The following is a 24548-nucleotide window of genomic DNA, read 5'->3' on the forward strand; positions in this document are numbered from 1 at the left end:
ACATTAACTCGTTCTTCGATAGCAACAAACGTCACGATACATCTGATGGGGCCCGCTGGGAGGCATTCAAGGCCTTTAACAGAGGGATGTGTATCTCTAGGGAAGCAGGGGTCCTGAAAGACATAAAAAAATACACTACAACGCTCTGAGACTAAACTCAAGGAATTTGAGCGGGAATATGCCTCCGCCCCCTCCCCATCCAAGTTGGCACAGATGAGGTCGGAACTAGAATCCTTTGAGTCGCATGCTCTCAGGGAGGTGCGCTGCTATGCCCGGCCCATTGCGGCACAGAAATATGGCAATGGAGAAAGACCGGGTCGAACCCTGGCCAGACTGGCCCGTATCGAGGGGGGTAGAACCCGAATCGACAGTATCGGGGATGAGAGCGGCGTGCAGCACTGGTCTGATCAACTAATTCTGGAGACCTTTGAGGAATTCTACACAGCCCTTTACGGCCCACAGCGTGAGCACAACTCACATGACCTGAATCTCCTGCTGGACCAAATCCCCATGACCTATATATCCTGCTCCGCTAAAGAGCAACTGGACGCTCCCATTAGCCCCGAGGAGATAGCAGAGGCCATTCCGGCCCTTCCTAAGGGCATGGCCTAACCTCGGAATTCTATCAAGAGCATGTTGCCCTGTTGACCCCGCGCCTACATGAAGTCTGGACTGAATCGCTCCGTCTAGCCACTCTCCATCCATCCCTACGCGAGGCCATTATAACTGTGCTACCCAAGCCGGGAAAACCCCCGACGAATGTGGCTCCTATAGACTCCTTTCCCTCATAAATACAGACACCAAAATATTCGCCAAGATTATCGCGAACAGATTCCTCCCCATCATGACACACCTGGTCCACCCAGACCAAAGCGGATTTGTCCCTGCCCGCTCCACTGCCCTAAATATCCGTCGACTGTTTGTCATGTCCAGAATCGACCCTAAAGCTAATGCAGTTGCCGTCACACAAAGGCATTTGATATGGTCTCCTGGCAATATATGTGGGCGGTACTGGAGAAAATGGGAATCTGCCTGCACATGCTATCCTACATCAAACTGCTGTATACAAATCCAGTGGCCAGAGTCCTGGATAACTCCCTTACGTCGGCTCCTTTCGCGCTTCACAGGGGTACGCGCCAGGGGTGCCCGTTCTCCCCCATACTATTTGCATTGGCCATTGAGCCTATTGCAGACAGGGTAAGGGACAAACATACCCGCAAGGGAATACGCCTGCGTGACACACCCGAAATCATATCGCTATACGCGGATGATGTACTCCTATACATCAGAGACCCTTCCGCCCATCTAGACCCGATCATTTGCGAGATAACAAAAATCTGTACATTCTCGGGCTTTACCATAAATTACACTGAGTCTGAAAAATTCTCCCTCACTACTGCAACCCCCCCCCCCCCCCCCCCAACCGACATGCACATTCCCACTCCGGTGGTCCCTGGGAGGCATCAAATATCTCGGGGTCCAAATGTCCCTATCAAGATCCTCCTTACTGGCTGACAACTATTTCGCCAATGCGCAATATGCAGAATCCAAGATGTGAAGGTGGCGTAACTTCCCCCTGTCCCTCTCGGGAAGCCTGTCCCTAATCAAAATGATAATGGTCCCAAAGCTTTTATACATATTCGCTAACATCCCACTCTGGCCTGGGAAGCAATATTTCACAAACTTGCACGCTGAGTGCGCCCAGTTCCGGTGGTACTCCGGGGCCGTCCGCAGGAAGTAGCAACACATGACTCCGCTTTACAAGAAGGGGGGATTCAACGCCCCAGACCTCACTCGATACTGGATCGCCGCACAAGCCCAGCATGCAACACACTGGTATAAATATTTGGACCCCCCCCCCATGTCAAATTGGAAATCCTCGCAAGTGATGAAGTGAATGTTATGTCCCTGATCCTTTACCATTCATACCAGACCGACGCCCCGGCTGATCCAGTTGCCACCACGATCATGGCATGGAGGTCAATCCTGCAATCCCACCCTGAATGCCACCCGTACTACAAGTGGCTGCCCATATGGTTATTCCCAGGCCTTGCCCCCACATAGGACAGCCTTATATAAACTACTGATGGCAAAATCAGCAGAACCATCCCACAAACTCTGGGACACATGGAGCAATGAACTGGGGTTGGCAATTACTGATACCATGTGGGCGAAAATGTGCATGCATACACGCAAGATCTCCCTAAACTCCAGATTCAGATGCATGCAATATAAGCTCCTTAATTGCCTGCATTGTACCCCTCACAGGGTGGGGAAATTCACACACAACAAACCCCACGTGTGCCTGAGATGCAGATCCGGTGAAGCACCCCATACTCGTATGTTCTGGTCCTGTAGGGCACTGGCCCCGTTCTGGGATGCTGTGCTGGAAGCCCTCTCGGAAATGGTGGTGTTCCAGATTGGTCCCAATCCCCTTGCTGTTTGGGATGTGGGAGTGAACTGGGGTGAAGAAAGTCGCCACATTTTTTAATGTTGGGGCCATAGTGGCTAGAAGATGTATCCTACAGTGTTGGAAGCGTCGCTCCCCCCTTCATTTGAGATGTGGCTAAAGGCCCTCACTTGGACGCAAATGTGTGAGGACTACATCAATTCCCTACCTGCGAATGGCCGCCCCAAAAATGTGTGGACAGAGTTTTGTAGTTATTTGAACAACAAAGTTGACTTAGAGCTTCTATCCTCGCCCTCGTCTGTGGAAGGGGCGGAATCGCAACCAGGACTCTGAGAAGCCCCGCTGGACTCAACACGCCCTAAGTTAAGATGCCCATTTACAACTAATGCATCGCGTGTTCTAAATGTTTTAAATATGAAGTGCTGATGTGATGTGTCCTGCACCTGCTACTTGCCAATAAAAAAAGTAAAAAAAAATAATGCTAAAATATATCTGCTGCCACCAGCTTGTCTTTAGACCCACATAAAAGTAACCAAAAATCCCAAGTTTTAAAGACTAAGGTGATGAAATGGTATCCCCACTACATTGTATTGTAACATGATGTGTGCACTGTTAGTTGCCAGAAAGGTAAAAAGACAAAAGGGAAACCTAGTACTGAGTCTGAAGGACTGATCAGTTTCCCCATGGCAAAAACAGCAAAAGTCCAGGGGAGTGAAACTGAAGGCTTCACTTCCCTGTAAAAAGTCAGGACTGCTTTAAAAGCAAAATGTTTTGGGGTCCATAGAACATGGATGGAAAGTATCCTGACCGCTAGACCTGTGGTGGCTGTGGGGTATTAGTGTGTGGCGTGTAAGGTGGAAGGAGTTCTTAGAGTTTAGTTGATTAGTAGAGGGGTCGGGGAGTAGGCCCTACAAGGCAAAAACAACCTGATGTCCTTTCTGCCCTTTTACCACTGGTCTCATGCAGGGACTGACAAAGTAACAGTATTCATTATTTTTGTTTAATTGGTCTTCAGGTTTCATTTTTACATATACCAAATACATATTTCAACAGTCCAAAAAGTCGGTTTTTATGAAACTGTTACAAAACCTATTGCGGAAAAAAGTGATTAATATAAATATTTACGGAACACTACAAAAATCATTTAAATCAGGACATGATATATAAAATATACATAACTACAAACTATTCTTACATTCAAAATGTCTGCAATGGATTGTAAGACCGATCTGCTCAGGTCAAGTGGGAGAAAGAATATTGAAGGTTATGATTTGCTAAAGTAGTGGGTTGCTGTCGGAGAACCCCCAAGCTTGAGGATTTAATAAGGTGGCCATCTTGTGGTCTTTTATTTACCCTAGGGATGATATGTTGATTTATACTGTGCACCACTACCACCCAGCGGCAGTCAACAGGTGCTCACATGGTTTTCTTCTAGTGTTTGTTGGGTGTGTGAGACGTGTGTGCTTATGGTGGAAGTATAATCGATATTCATAAAGCTACAGTGTATGTATGCGTTAAGGTTAAAGTCTTTGTATTGGATTATTTAATAAGTGAATAAAGAAAGAAGAGATGAGGAATGTGACATTGGAGGCTGGTTGTGTGCACCATCAGTTTTAGAGGAGTTGAGCATCAAACAATAGACTGCCATTCAGTAACCCATATTAGATAGGCTGTTGGTGAAGTGTGAGGACAGCACAAGGGTGAAGGAGGTGAATACAACTTTTTGGGAGTTCTTTAGGTCCATTATAAGGACCCCTTTACTTGATTCTTTTCCCCGTTTAAATTTTGTTTTTAGATCTTTGACATATTTTATGGCCAGATGGACCCCTTCTGTAGACCCCCCCCCCCTTTCACCCTAATCCCCACCAAAGCAACCCCTTTTGCTCTGAGTCAGTGGTCACATGGTAGGTAGCCCAGAAAGCTCCTTGAATAGGGCTTTCTAAGCTCCCCCATTTTGGCCATGGGGTGATTAGTACACTACATTGTGTTTTTTTGCTATAGGTTCATGGAAGCTATCATTTAGTTTTGGATCCACCAGAGGCGCACGATTTATGTCAGTAACCATTGGGGCATCAATGTACCTTTCAAACCCTGCTCTCTGCCATTCTTCATTCTGGGAAACCACATGTCCTACTTACATTGCCCAGCATGCACACAGAGGCCCTTTGTGAAATCTGCCATGTATTTACTATGGTGATTTGAACTTTTGTTGGGCCAGAATAAGCTGGCTAAGATACCAGATGAATGTGAAAGGTTGAAGAGTGGCGAGAGGTAGGGGCAAGTCTGGTGTGCTTGCTGCTTGGGTGCTTGTGGTGAAAAGGGATCAGCAGGAGTGGGGACTGGTGCTAGCTCAGCCGGGGTGCTTAGTGGGAATTTGAGATAACGGTGCGTCGGTGGGTGTAGCGAGAGGAGGGAGTTTGGAGAAGTGGTAACTGGCACAGTAATCTGCTGGGCGTGAAGAGAAAACGATAATGAGGCAAGCATTAACTTGGGGTCACAGATGGCTTGCAAGGATGAGCGCAGAGAAATGAGAACGGGTTAGTTTTTTGATTGGACAGTCCAGAGCAGTGGTGAAAGCAAGGAGTTATTCCTTGTGTGAAGTAGCGGTAGTCTGAGAATGGGGTTTCAACCAGTGCTGCAAGTTTGAGACATGACGGTCCTCAATTGTTGTGCAACTGGGGAGATTCATGGTTGGGGGCGGGAAGGAGCAAGCAGGTTAATCGTGCTGAAAGATAACTTCATTGCCGAGTTTCACTCCAGAAATGGCAATACAATGTGGTCATTTATAGGTGGAGGGATAGATTTTGGGTGGCATGTCTTTGTCTACATAGGGAAATTTACAGTTCAATTTTAATTGTCAAATGGGAATTTTTGATAGACCCGTGAGGGAAATGGGAGGAACTACAAAGATTATGAAATTCAGAAGAATGGTCAGAGTGAGGAGTCAACAGCAATTTTCATAGCCTTCTGAACTTAATCAGGCTGCGGGCCAAGTTAGGGGGTGGGTGGGGGGAGGGGAGTCTGCTCCAAAGGAAGAAGTCTTGACATTTGGAATGTGAAGCTTAATGTGGCTTTGGGGGAGGGGGGTTTAGACAAGTGGGAAAGGGCGGAGTAGCCTCTCGGCCCTGCTTTATGAAGAATTGTCCAATATATAATTTGTGTTCTGTGAGGTATAGTTGGCGTTTCCCCAACCAGTAGAACAGTGATCAGCATTATACTGCTTTGACTCACATTATTTTTCTTTTATTGCAGTGTAAAGAGAGTGGTGCATTTACTGTTGTGATTGACAATTATGTGAAGGAGGAAGAAGGTACAGGAGTTGTGCACCAGGCTCCTTACTTTGGTGCTGTAAGTATATATACTCCTACATCCCATCCCCTTGTAACTTATCATTTTTTTGATGTTAAACTTTTTCTTGTTCCAGGTATATCCTTTTGTTAGAACAACTAATAAATACCAAGGCACACAACCAATCTCTTTTTTAAGTCTCATGAAACATCTTTCACCTGTAGGCTTGCAAGTGTGCTCAATACTGGGCCAACAAAGTATCCATGCAGAATGTTCTAATTTCAGTGCTGCCTATTTGGCGTTATTCAAAACGCCTTAGTCATTTAGTAACTTTATTTTCGATTAAAGTTCTTATCTTATGCTGATGTACATATGTTTTCTGATTTTTATATACTGTCTAGTAAAAGTAGTAGCAGAAGCATTTTACTAATTGGAACACAGGCCAAATTACTAGCATTTCAGTTTCCCAACCTCTGTTCAAACAAATAATAAGACAAACATTATTGTGACACTTTGCGCTAAGAATCTCACGACAGTGATTATTATTTTCTTCTTTTCATTAGAAAGGAAATCAGTATTTGAAAAACAATTGGAGTTCAAAGATTAGGTGTGGTCTCGAGTTTAGGTCGACTTTCAAGTGGCCTCTCACCTTTCTGCTCAGGTTTCCCTATTCCCCACAATGATTTTCAAATATCTATAGACTATTGCTAGGTGACCCATACTATCCAGATCTATTCCTTACCCCAAGGGGGTGGCCTAAAGGCCTTGGCCTGATTTATCTCTCCCTCTCTGCTTCATTTAAGAGCACCTGCTGAATTTTATAGCACAGCATTCTTTGTTGTGGCAGTTCTCTTGGCTCCCATTGGCCCTCTGTCAGCTGTTCCCCTTGGCCAATCTCTAGATGAGCTATTGCCCTTGGGACCGGTACTTCCTCTGGAAGCTTTTAAGAAGCCTTCTTGCCACAACATTGAGCTGTGTGCAGCGCAGGTGCTGTGAGGTGGTGTGGGGTTGACTTGTTGCAAATTGGTGACGGTGTATCCTCAGGGCTGAAGCGGTGCTCGGTAAGCAGGGCCAAAGCGGTGCTTGATGGGGGGGGGGGGGTTGCATGAGAAGTTGACTGAGCAGTTGCTGGGCTGTTTCTACCTCGCAGGGTGCAAAGTGTGGACAGAGCAGCTCTTCTTTATTTGGCAGCATTATGTCTCCGAACATAGTCCTACATTTATGCCTAATAGGTATACCACCATAGCTAAAGCCAAAAAATGCTCATATTACTGGTGGCTTTAGACATAACCCTTCTCCCTAAAAGTAACCGTTTAACAGCAGTACTAGCCTTAAGTGCCCAAAGAAGGCTGAGATTGCAAGTCACAAGGTCTTATTCTCCTGAAGATTAAACCGATCTCTGTTGTTTGCCAGTAGCACCACTAATTCATGCAATATTGTTTGAGTCATTGGCTCATATTGGAGAGCTGGGATGCCCTTCTGAGAATGTTATTCTGGAAAGTTGAGATCAAGGGTTGGACATTACATCTCGCATACACTGATTTTTCCTAAAGTTAATAGTGAAGGATCAATCCCTGGACAATTAACATTGAACAGTGCTCAGCTAATTACTGCAGAGTTTTCTCTGCAGTTTTCCACAGAGATTTCGGAGAAAAAAGACAAATCTCTTTATCAACTGGCCCATATCGGTCCGGTGCAATGGTCACAAATGAAGGACAGAATAATTGGGGAACTGAATTTATGTAACAATATTTGAGACTTTTTTGCATGGTTGGATGTGATAGACAATATCGGAGTACATTTTAATCCAGAAAAGATAGACCAATCTTGTCATTGGGATCAGCCTACTGATATAGAAAAGAACAACTCTCAAACCGTTGGATCGCAGAGATCTCAAACAACCCAATGTGATCTGAGTTGTTTGGCCCCTCTTGCCTTTAATCAATCCTTAGGGGAAGGGCATGAGTTTGGGTGAAACTAGTGATATTTCTTGTCAGACGAGTCCTGAGTTAAGAAATACGATACAGCCCCTAAAGGATGATTTTATGGAATGTCAAAGTTTTACCTAATTCACAAGCTTTCAACTGAATTTCATCCACTGTAAAGCAACAGCCAGCACAAGTACCTAGGTTCATTTCTCAGGCTGCCTCAGGAGATTTGCACCAGGTTTTGGTTCGTCATTTGCAACAGCATACTATCAACCCTAAACATTGTTTCCCGAGACATCTACCTGTCAGTAAAGCCTCTATGTCCCAATTCCATTTTCTGGACACTCTGTTAGAAAGACTGTCCGAACTTTATCATTTCTAAGGTGGAGAGGTGGAGGTTTTGAACCAAGAGACACCTTAAGGAACAAAGTACTTTCATGGCTGCGCCAGAAGACTGGTCCGGGTGTAGTAAGAATGTCCGATTTTGAGATTATTAAAAGGATTAAAATTGACCAACGGTGCACTCAGAAGGAGAAGTATTGTGTATTGGTTTGGTGCGGCAGAAGTAATTTGCCATCTTATTTGGCCCTCTGTTGATCTTTACAAAGCATCATCGGACCTGAAATTGGTATTAGAAATGTTGTTCATTAGTAGAGTTGTTCTTTGAATTTTCGGCTAAATAACTTGATTTGATCATTGTATTGGTTCCATTTTTTACTGTTCGTTCTCAAATGGATTTATGTAATGTATGTTTTTGTTGTATTTTAGGTTTGTATGTTTGTAGCGCCTCGATGACTGCAGGCTTTGGTGCGATATAAATATATAAATAAAAATACAATAACAATGCTAGGGACAGAGAACAGATCTTAACTGTCCCGAATTCCACCACCCTCTTAACCCAGGGAGTGGTGGTGTGCCGCCTGTCTAGGAATGGCTAGATCAAGAAGAAACCCCCCACAGATTTACCTGAGGTACATAATTGCCAGTATTTTTCTCATTACACATCTAAGTTGAGGACAAGACAACATTTATAGTTTTTTGAATTAAATAAAAATGCCACCGTCTCAGGGCTGTTCATTTTATTCTACCAGGACCTGTGGGCACTTCACTTTAAATAACGGTATTTCTAATGTTAAAAAACAGAACTATGAAGACTTAGTTGGATCTATTAGCAAAACTCTTAATTATCTAGTACTCTGGGATAACGCTTCACTTCAGCACTATTCCCAATATGTCGACCGGTTTCAATGGCCTTATGTCATTGTAGCCACCTTCTTCAGGACCGTCTTCGAGGACACTGGTTCATCAGTGCCACTAAATACATCACAGGTACCCCCATAAAGTAATTCAGCACACTTGGTACTTGCTGGCTGTTGCTACTGTCACCACGGACTGGGGCAGGTGCGTTGTCTGCACCTAATCAAATAATGCAAAAACACCCATTTTGGTATCTGGAGTTAAAAACATGATCTTGAGTAGTGATCACTCTGGATTTTGAACATTTACAATGTAGTGTACTCACTGTAGGCAACAGCTGCCACAATCTCAACTTCCACTGTTTGGTCCAGCTACTCGATACCACCTCCAAAACACGAGGATATTAAGTGCAATCCAGACTCATCCCAGTTAGCGCCTCAAGTAGTCCAATTCTTATGTACACTACATCAGCCTCACTCGTTGCTAGTGCACCCATGTGTCGAAAATGTGCGAGATACGTGCCGTAACCCAGACCGCCTGCAAACTCAATTGCAGAATGCTCAGTAGGAGTTGATCACGTGATGTAACGTGACACACAAGTGACACAATCCTTGACATCAACAAAGGACTATGCCGCTACAGAGGAATTTAGTAACCTTGGAAGATTCAGCAGCCACTTTACGGCAGTATATTATCACAGCCTGTGATTCACGCTGCAAATGAGCAGCGCAACCTCTGCCCTGTGGTACACCCAAGTAATTAAGTTACTGTGATGTTACCACTGATGTTACCACTGATGTTAACATGTTGACCAAGGAAGTATTCCGACTAGTGTAATACATCTGAGCAGATTCTCGCAGCCTGTGAACTTCATCTGCAAATCAAGATAAAAAGCGCACCATTTCCCATCACATACTCCCAAGTTGTTTATTAAGTTGCTTTGGTGTTGCCACTCATGTTGGCAGCTACTGACATAAGTGGCTCAGATACGGGCATTGTGACTTGTTGGGCAATGTCCTCAATGTACTCCTTTCAGCTCGTAGACCGCCATGAAGCAGATGGTGTAAACTGTCAGCTTGGTGCCGGGAGAAAGATCTGGACCCTTTATAACCCTGTGTTGGATTTTGTGCGTTCTTTGGCCCTGTAAATGGATACCTTGCTGCTATTTGGGTATTCAAGAGGTTCCCGGGACAGGGCTAGTTTTTCACAATCCCCTCTGTTATGCAGTCCCTGCCAGGCTTGTGTTTCTGGCGTGGGATTTAAATTTAGTTTAAATATTTCTTACCCCTCATGCCTGTTCTAATAGATTGCTCACCCTTAAGGTGATTTTCTTGTTTGCCATTACTTCTGCAAAACTGGTGAGTGAGCTCCAGGGGGTTGTCTGTTTATCGCTGTACTTGTTTTTCTTTTTCCCAAATAGAAGGTGGCATTGAGAGTAAGACCATCCTTTATGATGAAAGTGGTCTCAGATTTCCATTTCTTTCAGGAGATCCTTTCTTTCCTGTGTTTTTCTTCGACTTTACTCTTCCAAAGCAGAGGAACGGTTCTATCGACTGGACCCAGTGCGTGCCCCTAACTTCTACATCTCTTGTACTGGAGGCTACAAACGATCAGCTTTGGTTGGTTACGCTGGTGCTCGTGCTGGCAGAGCTGTGAACAAACAGACCCTGTCAATGTGGATCATTCTTTGCTTCTCAGAATGCAATGATCTGGCTGTGAAGGGGCTCAGGGCTCATTCTACCAGCGGAATGGGTGTCCAGGCAAATGGTCGACCGACAAATGGTCGACAGGTCAAATGGTCGAATTTCTTTTTTTGTTTATATATATATATATATATATATATATATATATATATATATATATATATTTTTAGGTTTTCGTTTAGGGAAAAAAGGGGTTTTTAGCAAAAAAAAGGTGGTTGGGGGGGGGGGGCCCAAAAAATGTGAAAAAACAAACCAAAAAGAATTCGACCATTTGACCTGTCGACCTTTTGGTGTCGACCATTTGTCCTGTCGACCATTTATTTTCGACCAAATGACCTAGAACCGCGGAATGGCTGCCATCTCTGCTCTGCAGTGGGATTCCCTGTCCTGGATATCTGCCAGGCAGCAATGTAGGCATCCCTGCACATGTTTGCTAAGCATTACTACTTGGATTCTCTGGAGCACCGGGATGCCTGTTTTGGTAGGACAGTCCACCAGAGTTTTCTAGTCCAAGTGGTGTCCTTGTTAACTCTCTCCTTCAGATTTACATACTGCTTTAGAAGTCTATCATAGAAGAGGAATCTGTGGGTTGAAAGGCTCTAAGAACAAATTACTTACCTCTCTGTAATGTTGTTTCGAATGGATTGTGTCCTCCAACGTATTACACATCTTTGACATGTAATGTCCACAGCTGTGTAATTTGGAATTTTTTTCGGCAGTGGGCATCCTGCGTCGAGGGCGACGTCACCGAATGTTATAAATAAGATGCACGGCACCCGTAGCCTCAGTTTTTCCACAAACTTGTTTGCTTCAGAGACTCAGTGTGCCTCGTGTATTCCTTGCGAATGTCGTCTTCTTCGACCCCTCAGACTCTGCAGTCTGGCTTTAAGACTTGCCGGGACTGCAAGTCTAAGATGTAGATTATGGACCTTCATTGCATTTGTTTGCGGTGCCTGGGCGAGCGTCATGACACCGGCGACTGTTCCAAATGCTATGGCCTTGCGGGAGCATAAGGGGAAGCTCGAGGTGGGTAGGGGTTCTAAACCCAGTAAGTCTCGTAAAACTTCTAAGGGGATGTCCGCCACCGATTAGCGGGGCAACTCTCAGCGTCGGAAGGAGTCTTGGGGATCTCGGTCCTGGAGTGGTTCCCGCTATTCGTCTTCGTCTCTGCATACCAGGAATCGCTGTCACCGGTCGCCTTCCCCATCGTCATAGAGGATGGCGCCGTGAGGAAAGTGGCTTGTCCTACTACGTCCTCGACTCCGGAAGAATGGGCTACCTTTAGGGAGCAGATGCTGGTGATTTTCCAATCCCAGGGCACAGTTCCATCTACGCCTTCGGAAGAAGCCAGCAGGGAACGCTCTTGGTCCGTGGCTTGTGCGCCTTCAGGCTCTGGTCCTCGCCGCGATTATAATCGGAAACCTTCGAGGTCCCGTTCGGACAAGGTTCAGGATGATCGCAAGAGACATGCTTCGAGGTCTCGGTCCTCGTCCCCGGCGAGATTGCAGAAACCTGGTAAGGGCTCGAGGTCGGCATTGACTCAGTCGGCGCTATGTCGTCGGATAAAGATGTCGAAGCTTTGCCTTCACACCAGCCCTCGACCCAAAGCCATCGGCGCCTTCAACGTCTTCGGGGCATTTTGGCCAAAATTTGCCGATGGAGGTTCCTAGTACTGTGGATCCTCCAAGGAAGGCTACTTCCAAGTCTGTAAGGCCTGTTAAGGATTCCAGATCCTCTTCTGTCCCGAGGCAGGAGTTTTTTCCTTCCTCTGGATGACATCTATGAGGATGAGGAGTGGTCAGATTTGGAGTTTGACCCTGTTGAGCCTGATGTGGCTCCTGTCCTTTCGAGGGACAGTCAGTTGGAAGAGTTACAGCAATCTCTTCATGATGCCAGTGGCTTAGACACTTCTCCTGAGATGGAGTTTGGCAGGCCTGAGCCTGGGGCTCATGCTGAGTCGTCCTACAGGAGACTGATGGCTAGGGTCACTGAGTATCTTGGTTGGTCTAGTCCACCAGAAGCTTTTGTTCAGGATGACTTAACAGATATATTGGATCACGGTCCGTCCTCTGACCCGGTGTTACCTATTCATTTGACGTTGCAGAAAAGGGTGGCGGCTGCTTGGCAGACACTGGCATCTCTTCCGGTAGTTAACAAATTGTTAACTAAAAATTACTGCCTTTCCGGTAGCGACCCCAGTTACCATTCATCTCAGCCAACTCCTGAGAGTTTGGTGGTTCAGGCTGCTACGCCCACTTCGAGGCAGGCGGCGTACCCTACCATCCCTCCTGATAGGGATGACAAACTCTTGACAGTTGGGCACCTTAGGTGTTTTCTGCGGGGAGTATGGCGCTGAAGTCAGCCAACTCCACTTGTGCCTTGGCAAGATTTTCACACTCTGTGGAATTGTGTTTCTCTAGCAGCTGAGTATATTCCCTAAGGGGAAGAAGAGGATGGGTTCCTTGCTCTCGTGCAGGATGGCAAGGATGCCATGTGTGAATCCCTTCAGTCAGGTTTGGACATGGCTGACAGTGTTAGCCGGACCATGGCTGCGAGCAGTTATACGCAGATTTGCCTGGTTGGGAAGTCAGGTTTTGCTCCCGATGTGCAAGCCTGTCTTTTGAACATGCCCTTTGATGGTGCCCATTTGTTTGGGAGCAAGGCTGATGAGAGCTTTGAGGTTGCTGACCTCAAAAGCTGCAGCAAAATCTTTGAGCGCAGCTGTGCGTCAACCTCCGCCTTTTCGTCCTAGGGGACAGCAGTGGAGGGGAGTTACTGCCTTCCCTTCCTAAAGCGGCCTCACGACAATCCACCAGAGAATCTTTCTTTGAAGCTTCCAGATCTGCTTACTTTCATGTGCCGATTCATCCAAAGCACAGAGTACCGGAGGTTTGCAGCTGGCGACTCAGTTTCGGCTCCTGCAATTCGGATTGACCACCGCCCAAGGGTCTTCACCAAGCTACTGGTGGTGGTGGCTGCAGCGTATCTCAGGCAAGGGGGGGGGGAATTCACGTCTAACCCTACCTGGACGACTGGCTGATCCCTGCACGTTCCCCCAAGCAAGCGATGGATGATCTACGTCTCACCTGCCGCTCCCTCCAAAAGTTGGGCTTCTCCCTCAGTTTGAAGAAGTCGCATCTGACACCTTCCCAACAGCTCTAGTACATCGGGGCTGTGTTGGACACTTCCTTAGGAAAGTGCTCGCCTCCCAAGGTGAGGGCTCATCACATTGTGCAGATTGTGGACAAGTTTCAACATGCCCAGCGTCTCCCGGCTTTCGAATTCTTAAGGTTGCTCGGCCTCATGGCATCCTGCATTTTTATGGTGCCAGAGGCCAGACATGAGGATGAGATCCCTGTAATGGGTCCTCAAGATGCAGTGCACACAATTCTCAGGCAAGATGTCAAATCCCGTTCAGATTCCACTCTCGGTCTCACAGGATCTGCCGTGGTGGGCCAACAAGGGGTACCTGATGAAGGTGGAGCTGTTTTGGCAACCGTGGCCGGAGGTGATGGTAGTGACGGACACTTGTCATTTGTCCGCCAGTGCTCGTTGCTCTCCTTTGGAGTACAAACTCCACTTCATCCTGTTAGAGCTGAGGGCCATCAGGATGACCCTGAAGGCTTTTCTGCCGTATGTTGCGGGGAAGTGTGCCCTGATCATGGCGGACAATACAGTGGCCATGCGTTACCTCAACAAAAAAAGGGGTGTAGGGGTCACTCCCATTGTGCAGAGAGCGATGCACTAGCGAAGTTAGGCCTTGGACATCAGCATTATGTCAGGAGCGGAGCCAAATTTCCAGTGGCAGGGATTTTACAGGGAGTCCTGTATTCTTAAACAGGCAGGTGATTAGAAAGTGGTCTGTCCATAGGACTGGTTCAGTCGATAAGAGTAGGGATTCACTGGAAAAAATCAAATAGTTTTACCCAATTTGTGCATAGGGCCCAGTTCCAGTTGATGTAGTTCGAGAACCAATAAACGATCATAGGGCAGGTGGCCTAGGGGAATTACATTTTAAGCTGAGGTCTCCTAATATCACAAAGTGAGTATAGCCCATTTGCAAATCGGCTACAAAATCTAATAGGAGTTCCCCAGAATTCCCAAGGGGACCAGGCAGGCGGTATATAAGGAGAAAATGGCACAGGCAATCCGGTGAGATGGTGCATTTAACTCCGACTGGGAATCCTCTGTAAAAGAAAAAAAGTTGTACTTTTGCTTGAAAAACTGTATTTCTTAGGTTACCCAATCACTGTCCTCTGAGTCATACTGCCCCCATCCAGTGACCGTCATCTCACTAGGGTCCACCCCTGGTGGGCAGCTTCAGATTTGGTAAGCATGTAAAGTGGTAGTATGAACCAAGAAGAGCCACAGAGGGGAATGTGGGAGGGTTTGCATGTGAATCCATGTCCGACCCATGCTGGAGAACAAGAGTTACAGGTAAGTAACTTAACTATTCTCCAGCATGGGGTCTGTAATGGATTCACATGCTCATGAATAAAGATTACACAGCAGTACCAATACACAACCACAGGAGGTGGCAATGGCTCAACAGAAGTAACACTTGCTCCAGGAACAGACGCACCTCAAGCGAACAGACTCTCAGCCGGCTTGGGAGAGGTCTGTTAGCCAGCCGATGACGGTGCATGATGCAGCCGGAGAGCCACCTGGAGATGGAAGTCTTCGACAAGGCTTTTCCGTGACTCACGGGTCCAAAATTCATAAACAACTGAGGTCTTCTGAAAACTCGTTGTGCGTGCCACATAGAACTTGATGGCACAAGCAACATCCAGCTAATGCAACGACCTCTCTGCTGGCGTTGATGGGTTTGGAAAGAAGGCTGGCAACATCAGCGGCTCATTGAGATGGAACGCGATGGCATCTTCGGCATACAGGTGGGATGTGTACGCAGCACCTCCTTACTAGCGTGGAAGGACAAGTACAGCTAATTGCACGACAGGCCCTGGATCTCCCCGATCCACCTGGCCGAGGTTATAGCCAAGAGGAAAGCCATCTTCCACGAGAGAAACTTCAGAAGGGCCTGATGCATCGGTTCAAAGGGGGTCCCGTGAGTTTAGTCAAGTCTACATTGAGTTCCCAAGCTGGGGTCTGGGGTTCTTCACCGGAAGAAAGGCTCTGACGAGGCCCTTGGGGAACTCTTTGATGAGCCTGTGCGACCACAGATAGGGTCTACCCGGGTTCCTGGTGTAACGGGATATGGCGGCCAGGTGTATCCTGATAGAGGCGTGAGCCAGCCCAGCCTTAGACAAGGAAAGCAGGTATGCCAGAAGCTACGAGGCTGAGACACGCCCAGGATCTATCTTCTGTGTCCGCACCACAAAGAGAAATGTCTCCATTTCTGGCTGTAGCACTTGAACGTTGAGGCTCTGGCCCTGGCCAGGATGTCCTTACATTCTGCTGGTAAAGCATAATGTCCAAATTCTAGGGCTCTGGTCATGGTGAAGAATCGCCCATTGTTCTCTGGTGAGGAGGTCCGGCAGAGGAGGCAGTTTGATGGAGGGGGCCACTGACAGCCGGAGCAGGTGTGGGTGCCCACGCCGGTGCACTGGGAATCATCCTGCAGTGACATTGTCTGAGTGTGTTGATCCCTGATAGCAGGAGTGGAAACTGAGGGCACCTATAGGAAAAGTCCCTCTCACGGGAACGAGACTGCATCCTCCAAGATCCTCGGCTGCAGGAACCTGCTGGTGAAGCTCGGACACTTGCCGTTCGTCTCTGTCGCGAAGAGGGCGATCTGCAGTTGGCCCCATTTGGGGAACAGAAGATCCACCTAGTCCTGGTGCAGTTCCCACTCGTGGCAAGAACACAGTTCCCTGCGAGCGAGTCTGAAATGGTGTTCTTGATACCTGCCAGGTGGAAAGGGACAAGGAAGATGTCCTGATGAATGGACCCATTGGAGAGAATTCTCAGAAATTTGCTAATTTCCTCCACCTTGGAGACCCTCAGCAACTTTGCTGGATTTTGAGGACTTGATTATTTTTTTTACCTGGAGAGAGTGAGACCCTTTGTTGTCACTCTAATGTATTTTAATGTGATTTTGAACACTGTGTTGCTTTTGGTTTTGGAGTCTGGCAAACTCCATAGGCATCATCTTTTACATTGTGTCACTGCACCTTCAGTGCAGTGGGACAGGGAATTCTTTCAGAGTTCCCAGAGGTTTAAATACCTTCTCTGGGATGAACTACTGTTTCCCAGAGCAGTAAAGTGAAAATTACTTTACTTACCATTGTAACTTTCTAGACCCAGCACACACCATCTTACAATAGGGTGCTGGAGGGGTTACCTAGTATCCCCTTTGTCTAGCTTCTCATGTAACCTTTTTTAAGTTACCCCTTTCCTCACTGAATGGCTGGTGGGAGTGGTTTCGGTTTAACTACCGTGGTGTGCATTTACCGCGGGCTGCGTTCGCAGCTCTAGTAAAGCACCCGCGGGTGTCATTTTTGTCAAAATGGCCCTGGTCTTCTTTTTTTGCCATTTCTTTGTGGAAAGGTCCTTCTTGAGACTTACTGTGCGCGCAAAACCAGGTTTGGTTTCATTGTTTGCTTTGCCTTTGGCAGGATTCACGAGTGAACCCTGCCTCTGGCTCCAGGGTGTCTGGGGTAGGCAGGAAGTGAGGGAGGTGCCCGAAACCCCCTGTGCTTAGTCTCCTAGGAGACCCAAATGCACTCGGTGGTGAGTGGCTGGCTGACTGTCCAGCAAGGACAGCCACCCTGCTGGGTGAGTGACAGCTAGGCTGGAATGAATAAAAGGAGAGACTTTTGGCTTGGAAGGCAGAGTCGACCACTGGACGAAGGAACCGAAGAAGAACTTGGAAGAGGACGCCTGCTACAACTCCTGGACCGTTGTTAAGGATTTCTGAAATCTGACCTGGAGGGGCAGAGGTTCAGAAGGCCAACCTAGTTTCTTGGAACAGGGTAACCTCTGGACAAGCCAGACCAATCAGGGTTGCTATGGCAGTCGGTCAAGACTAAGTCTCAAGAGGGGTGAGCGTGACTGGAAGACCTCAATGAGCACACAAAGCAAGGACACTTACAAATTACTCCAGACAGGTGTTATTTTAAAAATATAGACACATTTATTACAAGGGCTTTGTAACATGGACCATAGCAAAGAATCAGTGACACTAAAGTAAACCAATACATCACAATCAACACAATATATATACAAGACCAATGGGGGTCTAAGGGGTTAGCAGCACGAAATATGTAGACCACCTAGATGGGGAGGTAAACAGGCAGTGCAAGTAATCTTTAGACCCAGTTCCACATTCAGAATACACCTAACTACGAGGCAGCCCTAGCCTTACGAATAGAGGATCCTTCTGCTCAATAGTACCTGCACGTGCTGGTGCCAATGGACAAAATAGGGTCTCTTCAAGGGTCTCTAGCAGCTCAGGAACGTGGATAAGGCGATGAAGAACAAGTTCCCACTATTCAAGCAGGACCTCCACTTGAGGGCAGAGGCAGTTTGAGAGTGCGGGATGGAGTCACTATTTTGCAATAGCTGTGGAAAGGAAAGGGGCCCTGAGGGGCCACTTCGTGCATAAAAATGGGCTCCTGTGCTAGGGGCCACCGGTTGGGGTAAGGAATACTCACCGGTCCCCGACGCAGGCAGACCCACACTTCGCCAGTACAGTCAATTTCACTGGCAGGTTCGAATGCGCCAATCAGGATGTCTCGACAGTGTAGTTCCCGAGATACAGCGAGGATTCCCAAACTGGGCAGTGGCGCTTTCTCCGCTCCGGGTGAAGGAATCGGGCCAATTCCACAGCAGCAGGCTTCAGGGGCGAGGGGGGTCACCAATGCCGCGAACTTGCACAGGTCGTTGCCACAGCAGGGCAACATGGTAACCGTGTTTACTCCGGTCCGGGCACACTCGTCTCACTTCAGACCTGGGAGCGCCAAGTGTATGAAATTCGGTGTGAGGGTGCCGTGGACACAGAGCAAGCAGTATACCAAGTTTCGAGGGCCTCCTCGAAACAGCGGCGGTTGGCCCAGGGACACTTCCGAAGAGGCTTAGTTGCAGGGTTTGTTGAAGGTACCGAGAATATTTGATACCACTATTCCAATGGGTCGAAGCGTCTTCGCAGATCTTCTAGGACGATCAGATGGAGAGGGGTCCCACGGGACGACAGCGGGCTCAGGGTGCCAAACCTTCCAGCGAGTCACCAGCCGTTCCTCGACTCGGCTTCTTGTTGCAGGATACTTGGCTCCTTATCCCTTGTTTGGTGTGAACTCAGGAGATCGACATGGTAGTGGTGTTTTCAGCCTCCTCTTAACTAAAGTTCCCTTCGTGCCAAAACGGAGAGGACCCAATGGGAGATCTGCTCACACTCACTCCATACGTGGACCAATCATGGACCAGAGTGGTCCCAGGCATTCAGGACGCTCCCGACTCTGGCACCCAGGATGTGTATTGGGAACAGACATCCCAGCCCACATCCTGGAGGCACACACACAAGACATGCAGAAGCCTGTGAAAGCATTGGGTTTCGCGGGAAAGTGCATGACCAAATAAGGACTGACCCGGGTCGACTCGACCTGGGGAAGGTGAAGGGGCAAGATGGCCAAAGAACCTTGTGGCATGGCCATTTTGGAGCCAGGCCACCTATTCGTGCCAAACGCGGTTAACAAGGCAAGAAAGGGTTAAAAATACATGAAAATGATAGCTGCCCAGTCCTGTCCATGACACACCTGCACAGTTCATAAAAAGTCCAGCAAGAGTTTCTAGGGCCTTTGGAAATGACTAGAGACCCAAGTGTGCTGTAAGGTAAGTTACATTGCACACTTGTGGCATGTTGCACAAAAGCTGCAACATGAGGAAAGGACTAAGGGAAACAGTCTCCCAATACTGACTGTCTTAAGGGCATGTCAGTTTCCCAATAAACAGTGAGCGAAAGCCCAGAAGAGTGCAGCTGAGGGCTGTGCTTCTCTGGCAAAGTTTAGTCAGTGGTGTTAAGCAGCAGCAAAGAGTTTGGGGGTTGACACATGGAGGGAAAATTACGTACTCTTACAACCGTTGGTTTGCCTGGTGAAGCCCTGCTGCTGTGTTGAATCTCCGAATTTGTATCGACAGAGAAGCCTCTGCAAGGACAACTTCTCCCTTTGAATTGGTGGGACAATCATCTCCAAAGTAAGCCACCTGGACATCCATCGCAGAGCTGGTTGAATTTCCACTGAGTTGCTGCTGGAAATCCTAGAACCAGGGAGAGGAACACCAGTTTGTGTGCATTGCTTTTAAGCTGGCCTAGAGCTTCAGGAAGATCCTCTGGACTCCCAGGAAGCAGGACTGACCGAGCCTGAGCCCTCTCAACAGAGTGCGGGACCCCAGAAGCAAGGTAAAGTCCATCTCGACAGCCAGGAACCGCTGTGTTGCTATTTGCGGTAGACACGAGGAGCTGAAACACTGAATAGCCACTGAAAGTGAAGTTTGCCGGTTGCAAGTTTTGACCGACCCAGTGCAGTGCAGGAGTCCCCCCACGTCCTCCCTCTTGTCCCCACGACTGAGGCGCAGTAACAGTGAGATCTGTAGAGCTGCACGGGAATAAATCATCTGCTGCATCTTTACTTCATTTGAAAGGTACTGTAAAAAGTCTGAGGACTTACCTCTTACTGTAGAGTTGCTTGCATCTTCTACTACTCGCAAGTGTGATCAGCTTGTGGCCCTACATTTGATTCTTCTTTTCTTCAAAGACTCCTAAGACATTGCGCAAAGACCAGTTTTCTCAGAAGGTACTGCATACAAACTTTGCCTAACAGGCCCGGCACTACAAGGTCTGGGCTTCTTTGGAAAGAGTCGGAGAGCGGGTCCTGTCCTGCTTCCAGATGTAGAACATAGTGGTGGTGTTGTCCGTGAAGATCCTCACCCCCTTGCTCCTTAGCGACGGCAGAAAGGACTTGAGGGCCCAGAAGATGGCAAGAAGTTCTAGGACATGGATGGCTTTCTCCTTTCAAAGCCAGAGGCCTCTTGCATGTAGCTGCTTGGTGTGGGTTCCCTAACAGTCTAGAGAAACATCCTTGTTGACTGTCTCCTGGTAAGGAGGAATTTGGAACAGTGCTCCTTGCGTGAGATGTGAGCGATCGTCCCACCACCGCATGGCTACTCTGAACTCCTTGTTGAGGGAGATCTTCTCTGCCCAGGTTCCCAAGACTTGCAGCCACCTCGCTTCCAGGAACTCCTGGAGAGGCCTCCACTGCAGTCTACAAAGGCAGACATGGTTGATCAGGAGGACATCATGCCAAGCAGTGACTTTGACAGCTCGCCCCGTGGCCGTCCAAGCTGACGATAGCCGCTGCACCTTCTCCGATATGGCCGCCACCCACTCTTCCGAGTCACTGTGTTGAGTCGAGCACCCAGAAAGAGTGTTCTGCGATTGCTCCAAGCAGGACTTTATGGAAAATCCCAGCTCTGTCACCAGACACACTGTCCTTGATGTGTGCCCGCTGGCCAGCACGCGGGAGCGGGATCTGAGCCAGTCGTCCAGATAAGGGTAGATGTGGATGTCTTCGAGACTAAGATGTGCCGGCACTGAAGACCCTTGGTGACGATTTTAGGCTGAAGAGGAGCGCCTTGCACTCATAGTAACGCCCCTGGACCATGAACCGCAGGAACTTGCGGTGCTTCCTGTGAATGGTGATGTGGAAGTAAGCATCCTCCAAATCTGACGACGCCAGGAAGTCGCCTTCCTCCAACTGGCTGAGCACATGCTGCAACGTGACCATCCTGAACTTCTGGGACTTTAAGTACTTGTTGAGATGTCGCTGGTACAGAATCGTCCTGCATCCTTCTGTCTTCTTTCGAACCAGAAAGTATCCCGATTACACTCCAGAGCCCAGAGGTGCTGGGGGGCGGCGGGCTCTATCGCCTCCTTTAACATGGTGTGGACCCACTGCTGTGCCACGTGCTGTTCCTGTCAAGCTACAGGAGGGATACGAGGACACCTGTGTTGGAAAGTTCGGGGGCGTCCAGCACCCATCTGTCAGTGGTGATCTTTCTCCACAGGCTGACAACTAGAGTGCACAAGTGGGGGCCAGATCCACGGTCGGTTCAGGCCTGCTTCGGAGCGGAAGCTCTGCCTTGTGGGGGCGCCGGCGTGGTCCTCTCCTGCTGTATGCCTGCGAGCGACCTTTGTAGACAGCCCTGTTCAAAACACTCTATAGGGTTCTGGCTGACAAACAAGCCCACTTTTGCGCAACAGCCATTCTAGGCCTACCTCATGGTTTTCATGAACAAAGAACAGACCCTCGAGGATATTGCAGCATGAAATGGCTCATTGTGCAGCACAAACCTTTTATTGCAGCATTTTTGCGGCACATTGAATGACTGGAGGGTGCAAGATAGGCACATTGCAGGAAAGAGGCAGTGTGCAAGGCTACCAGAGAGGTAAGGTGTCACTAATTGTACCCTTTGCATCAGTTTAATAAGAAGAGTCCCCGATGACTCTGGCTTGGCGGAACAGTATTTGTTTTGGCTACGTTTTTGGTTTAATGTGCATGCCTACTTAATATTAACTGTATTGGTCATTATCGGTTGTAATTTTTAATCTATTCCCTTTCTATGTTCTCCAATCCCCCACACAACCACACACACACCCCACCAACACACCAATTTCCCATCACAATATGCCTTCTTGACCCTATCATTCTGTCATACACATACTCACGTGCTCTATCAGACTCCCTGGTCACAATTTGTAATCCCCAGTCCCTGTCGCACTCCAAATCATGCTCCCAACTCACACCTTATGCTCCTCAATTCCCCCTACAGTATACAGTCCTTCATTCTTTCGTACTACTTCTGCATCTTGCATATTTTCTCCCATTCTATCGCACTCGTCCCTCATCCTTTCTCACAATCTTCAGCTTTGTGGCCAATTGTCTCCCTCTCTGCTTTCTGGCCCACTGCTCTCCCTGAGCCCACACCCCCGCTTATTTCTGTACCGCTGCTCCCTCTCTGCACTTTTGCCCCCCGCTTCCCCTCTGAACTACTGCTCTCCCTCTGCTTTGTTTTTTTATTTTTATAAACTTTATATAACAGTGTAAGACATCCAATTTGCTAACTTAAAACATATCTAAGCTTCATTCTGCCGTTTTGTCATCAAAGCAGAAGTCTTTTCAGTTAAGTATAATGCACATCTATAGGTTAAATCAAATACAGTTAATGCTGGAGAGTTGAGTACGCAAATAGTCTTGAAATGGTTCCCTGATGTTTTTGGGCCTGCAAGTCGGTGTAACCTGCGAAATATGTTTCCTCAGTCACCGACATGCGTCATTGCGCTCCACCACAAATCAACCTTCGGTACAGTCTTGGACTTCCACTTGAGCAAAATAAATGTTTTCGCTATCAGACACCCTAGGTTTTTTTTTTTTTAACAGAGATTTTTTCAATGTCCCCAAATGGATATTTAGAAAATGTCAATGGAGGGACATTTGTGCATACATTAAGAATTATTGCCACATCCGCCCAGAACCGAACAACAAGAGGGCAGGACCAGAACATATGATCCGTGTCTGCCACATCCGTGCCACATTCGGGGCAGCCAGGGTTCGCTGAGGGGGAAAATCTAGAAACCTTCTCAGGGGTGTAGTGCAGACCATTAAGAAGTTTAAATTGAATGAGTCGGTGCCTAGCGCTCGTCAAAACTTCCTTAGTGAGTCTACACCAGCGTGACCACCTGATATCCTCCAGTGGTGTGCCTAAATGTTTCTCCCTGCATAGCCCGGCTGTACCAGGCGGTTCCGGTGTATCTTGGCTTTTCTTATAAAGTGTGGAGATTAGCCCTCGAGTGTATCCCGTGGTCACTACCCACTCCAGAGGCTGGCATACGACGGGTTCTTTGGGGAATGAGGACCACTTTGACCTCACTGCATCTCCAACTCTGTAGAATTGCAGTGTATGGGTGGGGCCTCTTCCAAGCTTTTCCACAAAATCAGGTAAAGTTACAGAAGTGCCTTCCGGGAAGAGGTCCCGCAAAGTCATTAAACCCTCAGGGTCCCACGCCTCACTAATAGTTCTATTGTAGGTGGTGGGAAGCCCAGGGCAGCGCCATAGAGGAATAGAGGGTGCATATGGCTCAGGGAACTGCAATCTTTTGAATACTCTCGACCAGGCTTTGACAGTAGTGTGAACCGGGTCAAACGTACAAGGTCTAGATGCTTGTTAGCAAGAACAATGGTGCGCAGGCAAGTGGGGGCAGCACTATATCTTTCCAAACTTGTGTATACTGGGCGGGTGTGTGAAGCATACCAATGACTGGCAGTGTTGCCTGGGCTACCTCATAGTAGAGTTCAAAATCTGGTGCCTTTAGTCCGCCTAGTTCATAAGGCTTAGCCAAGGACTCAGATTACATGCGGGGTGTGTCTGCCCTCCAACAGAATCCTATTGTCAAATATCTAAGTTTATCAAAAAATGTCCTACCAGGCCATAGGGGTATATTAACAAAATAGTAGAGTAACTTGGGGACCACTACCATTTTCAGTAGGGAGAGTCTGCCGTATAACGATAGGGGCAATCTGGCCCACACATTCAATTTGTCAGTGAGGGAAAGTATATATTTCCAATGATTTTCAAGTAACAGCTTTTGGTGCTGCCGCGAGACAACGATACCCAGATATTTCATCCTATCCTGAGCCCACCTAAAGCCCAAAAGATTTGCAGGGGGGATCGTGGTTTCATTTAATGGGAACAGTTCCGACTTATCTTCATTTATTCGGTACCCTGAGAATCTAGTGAATTTGTGCACCTCCTCGAGTAGTGGGGAGTGGTTAACGGACGGGTTTCTGGTAAGTGAGTCCGCATATAAAGAAATTATATGGGGGGGGCAGTCATGCGAAGACCGCGATGCGTTTGCTACACAATACACAGGCAAGAGGTTCTATGGAAAGAGCAAAAAGCAACGGGGATAAGGGTCAACCTTGCTGCGTGCCCCTAGCAAGCGCAAATATAGGGGATATTGTAGATCCGGTCCTGACCCTCGCTGTCGGCGAGGAGTAAAGCAACTGCACA

The 24548-nt window shown here is 47.8% G+C and overlaps 1 protein-coding gene across 1 annotated transcript in view; it reads left to right on the plus strand.

Annotated features, from left to right (window-relative positions):
• The window catches only part of IARS1 (isoleucyl-tRNA synthetase 1), a 2025584-nt gene that overhangs the window by 402536 nt on the left and 1598500 nt on the right, over positions 1-24548 (plus strand). The window contains exon 10 of the mRNA XM_069643896.1: positions 5663-5758. Within this exon, the coding sequence (XP_069499997.1) occupies positions 5663-5758 (96 nt within the window). The remainder of the gene's footprint in view (positions 1-5662; positions 5759-24548) is intronic.

The sequence above is a fragment of the Ambystoma mexicanum genome, chromosome 2p (assembly GCF_040938575.1).
Source record: "Ambystoma mexicanum isolate Mex_15411 chromosome 2p, UKY_AmexF1_1, whole genome shotgun sequence".
Classification (NCBI taxonomy): Eukaryota; Metazoa; Chordata; class Amphibia; order Caudata; family Ambystomatidae; genus Ambystoma; species Ambystoma mexicanum.